The 10,628-nt window shown below is 41.7% G+C and overlaps 1 protein-coding gene across 1 annotated transcript; it reads right to left on the minus strand.

Annotated features, from left to right (window-relative positions):
• Positions 1 to 105: 105 nt before the first annotated feature.
• Positions 106 to 8,542, minus strand: PURB (purine rich element binding protein B). Its single transcript, XM_037493155.2, has one exon. It carries the CDS (start codon positions 8,525 to 8,527, stop codon positions 7,604 to 7,606), a length of 924 nt encoding a protein of 307 aa, XP_037349052.1. The 5' UTR covers positions 8,528 to 8,542; the 3' UTR covers positions 106 to 7,603.
• Between the last annotated feature and the right edge of the window lie 2,086 nt (positions 8,543 to 10,628).

A 10,628-nucleotide genomic window follows, 5' to 3' on the forward strand; every position in this document is an offset into this window, starting at 1 on the left:
GAAGGCTCTAGAATGAGCTAGCTCTATTTCAGATGCAATTTGCAATGGCAAGTGGGATCTTGTTCAATTCCAGACCAATTTATGAACCCCAGCAGGTATGTCATAATTCCCTCCCTGATATCCCATAATTCCTTAAATTAGACACAAACACACGATTGTCATTCACTTTTCCGCATACTTTATTTGTTACAAACATACAATTTTTTAAATATAGACTGTAAAACTCCATTTGCAAAAGTCTGCTATTGTAAGGAGTGCACACCAGCAGTAAGGATTCTCAAACTTGTTTTTTCCTATGAGTTTTTCTGTCAGTTTTGCTAGTTAGTGGTAAATACGGGACCCGCCATTTTACAGACCTGTCTGAAGCTTCTGGCTGTATTCACATTGCTCTTTTGAAGCAGCCCTGCTCATCTTGAAATTGACCAGAATCTGAGCTTCAACCTCCAGGCAGTGAGATCAACAGCCCATCTAGACTCTGCTTTTGAACGGTTTCCAGGAAGTGTGATTTCTGAATGGGTACTGCACTTAACGGATTTGTTTGAATTGCCCATGCAGCTGTTTGTTAAAGTGCATTTTTCTTTTAAAAAATAAGAGGCATAATCTTTACTCTTTAACCAAGGTACTTAAAAAAATGAGCTTTTTGGTCTCTCAGCAGATATTCCCAAATTGATCCTATCACTACAAACTTTAGTGTTCTATTTACAAATATTTATAGGGTTATAGGTGAAGGGGACCTTATACAATTAAAGGTGCAGCTTCTCTTGAAGCAGAAATCCGTTCTACAAATTCATACATAGGAATACACACTTGGTTTACAATGCACAAGCATGTGGGTATTTACACAGACTGAAGACATCCCCAAAAAACTTTTAAACTAACCTCCAACCTAAATTCTAGTTGTACATCTAGATTAGGAAGCTGTCTCCTGCTATCAATATTTGGTTTTCATTCATTCAAATGACTTCTATAGATGCTCTACATGCAGAACATCAGTTCCAACTTTGTAGTAAAGAATCTAATCTAAGGAAGCCCCTGGTAGATTTGATTGGCAGTGAAGGTTCCTACAAAATGAAAGTATGTTACCTGGGAATATGATCAAGATTAACAATAATCTTGGAAAAACATCTGTATGAAGGTGCAAAAGAACAAGCATCTAAGTGTTCTAGAACTTTAGAAAAAAGGCCAACTACATACACTGATAATTTCTTATTCAAATCTTGGTAACTTCTTAAAACTCAAATATACTCCCCTATTATAACATACAAAACCACGCTAGTATGCTCTGTACTCATCAGTTTCTAGACTTCTGTCCAATCGATAGTCACTTGTAGGAATCAAGTGTTTTTCTACAGAGGTGACATGTGGGCTGGGAGAAAAGGGCTTATATCTCACAGTTCAACAGTTTAAAACTCCCTAATCTTTACAACACAAATGTGATTAGTAATATAATCCTGTTTTTCAATTTTCTTAGGCCTCTCCCTGGACTTATGTTTCTGAAAAGGTAATTTTAAAAAGGGAAGAAATAAACCACTGGCAACTCGATATCCAAATACAAAGATTTTTTGAATCGGTCTGACAGTGCAACACTGGGTTAAGAGTGGAGATGAAAATTTGCCTTTAAGAAATGAGATGGTCTAAATAAATTTTCTTGAAAGTTAGTTGCTTATTGAAGGGAAGAAGAAACTCATGCCTTCTGTAATATGTTAGTGGAAAATGAACATGAATAGGTCTATTATTTTTCTCTCCAATTATCTGGGTCCACACTTCATTAGATCACATGTAACCAGCTCTCTCCTCTTCCATGTCAGTGGATATTTAGATATAAACTAGGAGAATGAAATTTGCTCCTGGACTCAAAATCTCATGTTAGAGTCACAACTTTCATCAAACTATTTAGAATCACCTTTTACTTCAGATAAAGTTCTGCCATTCTTGTATTACAAGTCCTGTTGAGCAGTAAGTGACCAATAGAGCACTGGTCATGTTTTAACATGGCTTTACCTATGTCAACTGGGAGGGCTAATTCAAGAAGCAAGGAGTCAGATTTTCAAACAAAAATAAAAGATTGTTAATAAAGGTGATTATATTGATGGCATATTCTTATTTCATCAGCAAATATAAAATACATTCATAAAGGTCTTACTTTAATCAGAGAAATTACTAGCCTTTGTGATGCAATTTTATTATTTTCCAAATTTAATTTTCAGTACTGACAACTGGATATTTGTCAAAATAAGGGTCTGTAAAATCCATCAATAATGAAAACTAGATTTTAAGCCTCAGGGCTGGGAACAGTGACTAATTAAATAGCGAAGTTATCAAGAGAACAGTCCATCCAAAAGACTTGTTCTCTTGAAATTTGGGGGAGGGAGCATTTGAATATTAATTACTTTGCTTTTCTAGATTAAAAACAGGAAATGGAAGGTATAATTTGCCTCTTCCACTTATATCTGAAATTCCGAATGGGGCATTGACGTGCATTTTTTCCTTTTCTGTCTATATTTTTCTTACAAGTAAATGTGATTTTTTTTCCTTTTTCTCTTTTCTACAAACTACCTCCCCATCCCAGACCCACCCCTACCCCCACTATCCAGTTTATTTAATGGGAATAGTAACTCTTTAGGAAGACAGCTAATTGATTTACAGTACTCTAAAACCAACCCTGAAAACTGACAATCTCATTTATTTACTATAACTTCAGTGCTGTTGTTGACAGAAAAAAGAAAGTTACCTTAAGGCTCAAGGGAAAGTAACCTATTAAATTGTGAATGCAGCATTGTTTACTCTCCCATCCATTGGAAGCTAGCAAAATGCATTCTGGATCATAATACAAACCGTCTAACATTAGCAAAGATTTCTATTATTCTTACACAGAGATAGAACAATATTCATAAGCAGATTATCTATGGAAGCCTGAGAAACCATCCACATCACACAAAAATTCCATGTATTTCATGATCAAAAAGTGCTTTATCTTTGAGAAGTATGTCAGGGTTAAAATGGAAATATACAATGTAAAATCCATCAACACTTTCAGTGAAGTACAAAGTAGAAAAGGAGCTAAAGATGGAGGCTCTGCTCTCTGAACAGGCCTGATGCATGTGACTTTAAGGGGGTACTAAATTAATGTTGTTTTAATAGTTAGTGGGATTTCACACTACTATATATATTCTAAAACCTGAGATTGGACATCAAAGCAGTCAACTTTGTTACATTATCAGATCAATTCTGATACTTCCAAAAAATAGAAGACAACTCAATTGAATTAGTAATTCCAGGATCAAAAACATTAACTTTCTGAATCAAAAAGGAGACGGATCACAAACGCATAGATACGAAGAGTGCTGCAGAACAACTCTCAGCAAACGAGTCATTTCTACATAAGCAAAAAGTCACTTCTCTCCTTCCCCTTCTCACTGATCAAGGCCACACTATTTTCAAATGAATATCTACTGAGAGATCAGTTGTGCATTGGACAAAGTACCATAATTGGGTTAAAAATGAAAACAAAATTTACAGAGAAGAATACTTAATGTGCATGGTTTACACACTTAAGTTTTCTCCTTAATTTCATCCACCTCGAGAGCAAGGTAGATGCAGACAAATATTCACCTTTTAATATCTTGCGTAGATCATTCTACCCCCCTGTAAATAAAGCCAGTCAAAGTCACATTTAACAAAGCATCCTCAGCAACTATAGTGCCTTAAGTTTGCAGCCATCTACAGACCACTCAATATGAGGGCATTATTATAACCAGCCTCTTTTGCCCACAACCCTGCATTTTCAGATAAGACAGGATACTTGTTTTGTTTTGAGGAAACTGAAGCTTGATTCTCTTGAAAGACCTGCAATTTATTGCAAAGTGATAGAGAGGTAACAAAGGAAGCAGGAAGTTAATGGCTGCCTGCACCAAAAGCCTCTCAATCATTTTGCAGTAAATAATTATGGAAAGTGACCTGACAAGCAGCCATGTATGTATCACAGCTACAGTCATTTATACCACCTACATGCCTCCCGTTGTGACATAGGGTGTCCGGGTTTTTGGTTTGGTTTTCACTTTGATTTTTGGCGCCATACAGGTTTTTTACATTTTGTTTCTGTGCAGCATATTGCACTGAAAGCTCTCTTTGTGTAGAACACTGTTCTACTCACTTAATGATAGGGACAATAGAAACCAGAAGGGAATGGTAGGATGTTGTCAAGAGTTTTACTCTTGATTCTGCTCCTAAAATTTCACTTCGCACATCTGCATGTGCAGTAGTTTGAGAAGCATACATTCTACCAATTATCTGAAAAGAATTTTAGTTCCCTGCTTTTCAGGAAAATGACTATTTTGAACAGGTGATTAGCTGGGATGTTAGCCAAAATGAAAAACAAGTCCTAAGTTACAGTTCATAATAGTGGTTGAAAACCACAGTCTGCACAATGCCATTTTCTGACTGGATTTAACAGATCATTTCCTTTCAACAAGCCTACTGATGAATGAGTTCTGAGAAATGATCCACTAGTATCATCTTGTTTAACTATGTCATCTCTGTTCTGCAGATTCCTATTGTCCCTAGTAACTGGAATGAAGATGGGTAAAATGCTGCAATTAATCTACATCCTTCTGTGATCTTCCTGCAGTGGGAAGAGAGGCCATGAACCACCCCTGGCAGGAGAAACAAACCTCTGAGATTGGTTTAGACTTAAAACCCACCACTATGACATTTACCACTTAATCTTACACATAGGCAGGTCAAAATTTTAATATAAATTACTTTTTCCAACACATAGCTTATGCATTCTTTGCTCCTTTTTTTTGGAGAATTCTCAAATTGACATCTAAAGATTTACATATGATATATTACTGTTATATGGTCTAATGACTAAGAAAATTTCTCTGGTAACCAAAGCTGATGCCATATATGGTAGTGTTCATGGCATATACTCTATATGCCTCAGACCACTTCCACATTCTTTCTATTCAGCTAATTATAGCTTAGTAGCCACTGGTGAAGGATTGTGAAGACCCTGTCATTTCTACAGAATAGAAAAGCAAGGCTAGTTACTGCAATTCAGCCAAACAAAAAGAAAAGAAAAAAATAAACCAACCCCTTAAAAAGGAGAGGTACCGCACCTTTGCAAAATTGAACGGCTCACTGCAGCTGAGCAACAGAACCACCAAATGAAGCAAGAAAACAAGTTGGTCTACACAGGAATTGTACATGGTTTGAAAATGAAAGTTATAGCAATCAACGAACAGCCACAACCTTAATTTTCATTGCTGCCTCAGAGTTTGAAACTTAAAGTTTCTGCAAACCAAATGCTAACTTCTCAGCTCTTTTACTAAAACTATTTAGGGATTTGTTCTCCGCAGCAAAGGAAAAAAAAAAAAAAAAACAACACTCAAAACACATATGTAAATACAGCAGGACATTATTGAAAACAGCTGCCTTGTAGTACAAAATACAGTACAAGTATACGGATGTCATTAAAACATCAAAAATACTATTGCTCCCATACAATTTAGGAAACATTCTTTGCAACGGAGAAAAATTAAAAAAAAAAAAAAGATTAAAAAAATCTGTTTAAAAAGTCTACTGTGGATGATGAAAGTAGAGAAATAGTCTGAAAAGGGCACCAATGTTCGTGGCTCTTCCACTTTTTTTAAAATCTAAGATCAATAATATTCTGCATCATAACCTAATTTTTAAAAAGCTTAATTTTATATACACAATTATTTCCCTCCCTCTCAGCCACAATGCATGAAAATGACCTTTTTGAATATTACTTATTTCCCAATAAATACAAAAAGTGTATAGATTGAATACTACCAAAATAAGATAATAAAAAGGGTATGCAATAAATTAAAAGGCAGCTCAAATAAAGGGCAGGCATGCAGTTAAAAAAAAAATACTAAGACTGAGGAGGTGGGGTCACTTGCCTCCTGGTTGAGAAGGTGTCTCACAAATAATACCTGAAAACTTTGGAAAGAACATTAGCTCCCATTCAATTCAAAGTTACCTAGGTCTCTGACATTTTAAGGAATACCTTTTGATAGGGTGGGATTAACTTGATTAGAAAAAAAGATCTCTACTGAAAATCCATTTAAAATATAGAAGAGGCGATCCTTGAAAACCCCAACTTTTATTCTTGAAAGACAGCTGGCTAAACTGGCAAAAGCCAGGTTGTTGAAATTTCAAGATGGTATAAAAATGCTTCCAGGATATAGTCAGCATATTCACTGTTCACTTCAGCGCCATTCAGAAGAATTTCAGTTTCCAAAGGACACATTGCTTGAATCACTTATCCACCATTTGCCAACTTTGATTGTGAGGTACTGATACAATGGATCAAGTTCTTAAAAATTTATTTTAAAAGAATAAATGATGCTGGAATTCTGGACCTGAGGATCTTCAGTATTTGAAAAAAATCCACAGATTAAACTGAAGGTAGATGAAGACTTCAGTTTTGTTATTCCAACTTTTCTGTGAGGATGTATATTCCATTAAAGCTCAAGCTTGTAGTCACACTGTTCCTTTTGTAGATATCTTCAAGTTTTAAAGTTTAAAATCCAGCCAACCAGTGGCGGAAACAGCCGAATTAGCCACACTTCACTGGCTCACAAGGTGGAGCCATAGGGATCTGGCTCTCATTCATACCTAAGCCATTTCTTGGTAATGACCTCCATATATGGAGATCAGGGGAAGAACTTTAGTGAGCAGCAACCAATCCACTCAAACAGTTTTCCTTGTGCTTTACGCCCGATTTCTTCTTGTGCCTACCTCAGAAACCCCCAATGAAAAACTGCTCTTCTAGCTTTGAAAAAATTTTGCCAACTTAAAAAATTTTAGTAATGAATTCTAGTTCAAGGATTGATATCTGAGTTCATCTGCGTCCCGGAAAACAGTTCTGTAACAAAAAGACTTGGGCCTTGGTCCAGGTTCCATGCAAAACCATTTTAGACAAAACGGATCCAATTTGTTTCTGTATTCCCCAATGGCTTCTTGAATTCTTATTTTGCCCTGTCCATGATTAAACTTGTATTCCTTTTCATGAAACCGGTATCCGCATAAGTGGGTAACTGCAAAGGCCCTTTTCTCAAGAATTCCACGAAGGCCTAGATCCAAAATGCTGATTTCAATGGAGGTGAAGGGAAAGACACTGCAATACTGAGTTCTGAAGAGATCTTTAGACCAGGTTACCCAGGTACAACACAAATTCAGTTGCCATCACGTCTTCTGGGTAACTCAGTGTTCCCTTGGCCCATGCTGGGCGAGGATCTAGTCCCTGCATGGTTCTCCTGATGGGTTTAGGAACCTCAGCTGGGAAACAACAGAAGCTGAGACTATTTTGCTCAGGTGAGGAGACACTGCTGTCCTCTTTGCAGGTTGCTGTCTGTTCCTTGGAACTTTACTGCTTTTCTCTAATTGTCCGCGACTGTTCTCTTACGGTTATTTCTCTTAATAAACTATTACTTAAATTTTAATTTTCTCTTTCTGGGGCCTCCCTGGTTACCCCTGCACTAGCTCACTGGGGATGGGCAGGAAAGGTAGCTCTTTAGCCAAGGGGTTTGTGGTTTAAGGGGTGGGGGGAGGCCTACAGGGAAAGCGGTTATTTTCAATCCTCATCCACCTCCTCGCCTTCAGACTCATCTCCGCCGCGTCGTTCATAGAGCTTATCCCTCTGCCGCTCCTGGATCTCTTTCATCTCATCCGCATACCGGCAAAAGGCGCCTCCGAACTTGCCCCAGGCCTTGAAGGGGACAGTGATGGCGTTGCGGTAAGATGGCTTCACCTCGCTCACTCGCAGGAACACCCCGTACTTGTTGCAGCCTACGTCGAAGAAGAAGCGCTTGGAGTCCACCGTGATGGAGGTGCCTTCCGGGAGCTCCCCGTACAGGCCGGCTCCAGGACCCCCGGCGCCGCCGCCAGTGCCCAGCTCTTCGTCTTCGCCCCCGTAGTCGTCGATGAGCTTGGCCAGCGCATCGCGGAACTCGATGAGGCCCTGCGCGGGCAACGCGATGGTCTGGCCGCTCTGCAGGCCGCCGGGCCCGGGCCCGCCGAAGCCGCCGCCCCCGCCGCGGTGCACCGTCTGGCGGATGCGCAGGAAGCGGCCGCGTTGGTTTTCCTTGAGGTCTAGGTAGTACTTGCGGTTCTCGCGCACCAGGAACTCGCTCTTGAGCGCGCGCCGCGGCCCGCCGCCCTCCTCGGCTCCCGCTGCCAGCTGCTCCGGGCTGCTGGGGCCCAGCTGCGCGTAGTGCTCGATGAAGTCGCCCAGCGCATCGCGGAACTCGGCGGCCACAGCCATGGACAGCGTGAGGCGGCTTTTGGAGCCGCCCGCGCCCACCTCAGCGATCTTGAGGAAGCGGCCTTTGGCGTTCTGCTTCACGTCCAGATAGAAGCGCTTGTTCTGGATGTCCAGCCGCTTCGAGGCCAGCTCCTGCGTCTCCTGCTCGCCGCCGCCGCCGCTACGGGACGCGGACTGGAAGCCACCGGGCCCGCCGCCGCCGCCGCGCTCGCTACCGCTGTCGCCATCCGCCATCTTCTCTCCTCGGCCGCCGCCGCCGCGCCCTGGCCGCCGCCCGCCGCCCGCCGCGCTCGCGCCCCCGCCCTCCGCCCTGCGGCTAGCTCTCCGGGGCCCCCCAGCCTCGCCCGCCGGCTCGCTCACGCGCTCCCGCTGCTCATCGCCAGTCGCCGCCGCCCCCCATCGTACTCACGCCCCGCCCTGCCACTTCCGCCCGTTAGGATCCCGCTTCCGGCGCGCGCCCGTGTGACGCCGCCAACCCGCGGCCCGAGGCGCCGCCGTGGCGGGGCGCAGAGCCGTGACGTCACCAGCACGCTCTGCTTTTGGCCCAGGGATGTGATCCGCAAGTGAGGGTGGTGCGGTGGGAACCCGGCAGTGCCGAGCCGGGGTACTCCAGAAGGAGACGGCAGGGGCCGGGGATATGTGTGGAGGAGACGCCGGGGAAGAACTTCGCCTGTGGGGCGGGTATCGAGGGTGGTTCGGAATGACCTGAGGTTTGGGCTCGGAGACCGCACCTGCTCCACACACTGACTTGTTTTCTAAAGTGGGTCAGTGATTGGACCCCGCCAAGCCTTCCTGTATTTAAAAAAAAAAAAAAAAAAAGTGTGTAAAATACTTCCTGTGGTCCTTATTCCAGAGAGAATGAGGTTTGATAGGGGCAAGATAGGAATATCGTTTGAAAGTGTCCGTCTAGGTTTGAATCATTGTGTTCTTCACCAGTTATTCTATTTTCCCAAGCCAGAGTTTCCCCATATTGAAAATTCAGCTATTAATAAATGATTAATTTGACAAGGGATTTATTTAAAAACAAATATTTTCATTTTATATTAACTTAATATTTTAAATTATTCAAATATTTAAATCTTAAAAGTCAATAATACAATGTGGTAAATAGGCAAAAGATTTTAACATACACTTCACCAAGAAATGATATACATATCCTAAGTGTCAGGCCTTCCTGGTGGCTTAGGAGTTAAGTCACAACGCTCTCACCATTACGGCCTGGGTGCCAGATTTCGATCCCCACCCAGAGAGCTAACCCATGGATGGCACAGAAGACCTCTCCTGTCTTGCGTGCTGCTCCCCTTAGCAGTGTATTTCAGTAAATCTACCTGTTGTGCTTCCCACTCTGTCTTTGGTGAACCCTCTTACCCCGCAATCTCTGGCCTACACCCCAGTTCTATGCAAAAATAAAATCTTTATATATATATATATATGCTCAGTGTTAGCAGAGAAATGCAAACTAATATTACAATGAAATACCAATAAACACCACTACCTTGGCTAAATTTGGACCAACAACTATCAAATGTTGGTGATGATGTGAAGAAACGAATTCTCATAGGATACTAGTTGGAATGTAAAATTTCAAATGTAAAAGCAGTTTGACAGAGAGTTTGGCAGTTTCTTATAAACATTTACAATACTTCTCCCTTATCGATACATTCCAAAAAAGTGAACACCTGAAACTGAGTACAGAGCGTGTATATACTGTATTTATTCCCTATACATATATAAATACATACATAATTACCTATGATAGGGTTTAACATAAATTAGGCATAGTAAAAATTAATAAAATAGAATAATTTTAAATATACTGTAATAAAAATTATGTGACTAAGGTCTCAGAATATCTTATATATTTTTTTATTTATACAAGAACCAAGGTACAGGCCAGATGCACCAGAGGGTGTGAGGATTCACCAGAGACAGCGGGGAACAGAACAGGCAGACTGACGAAATACTCTGCTGAGGGGAGCAGCGGGAGCAACAAGAGAGGTCTGTCATGCCATGCGTGGCCCTCACCTGCCGGCTGGCCAGGATCAAACCGGTGCTGCAGAAGCTGCGAACAGCTTCACAGCGCTGCACTCAAATGCCTGCGCCATCAGGGGAGGACCACATAATTTTTTTTTAAAGATCTATTTATGCATACAAGAGCTGGGGTACAGGTCAGAGATGCGGGGGATGAGAGGATCCACCAGAGACAGAGTGGGGAACAGAACATGCAGACTGACTGAAATACACTGCTGAGGGGAGCAGCAGGCAAGACAGGAGAGGTCTGCCTTGCCATGTGGGTTTCTTCCTGGCCGGCTGGCTGGGGATCGAACTCGCGCTG

This window comes from Talpa occidentalis, unplaced genomic scaffold, assembly GCF_014898055.3.
Source record: "Talpa occidentalis isolate TD23 unplaced genomic scaffold, MPIMG_talOcc4v2.1 talOcc4.10, whole genome shotgun sequence".
Classification (NCBI taxonomy): Eukaryota; Metazoa; Chordata; class Mammalia; order Eulipotyphla; family Talpidae; genus Talpa; species Talpa occidentalis.

What these genes read in the sequence shown, in the direction of transcription:
- PURB (XM_037493155.2), bottom strand. Translation starts at nt 8,527, where the DNA reads ATGGCGGATGGCGACAGCGGTAGCGAGCGCGGCGGCGGCGGCGGGCCC.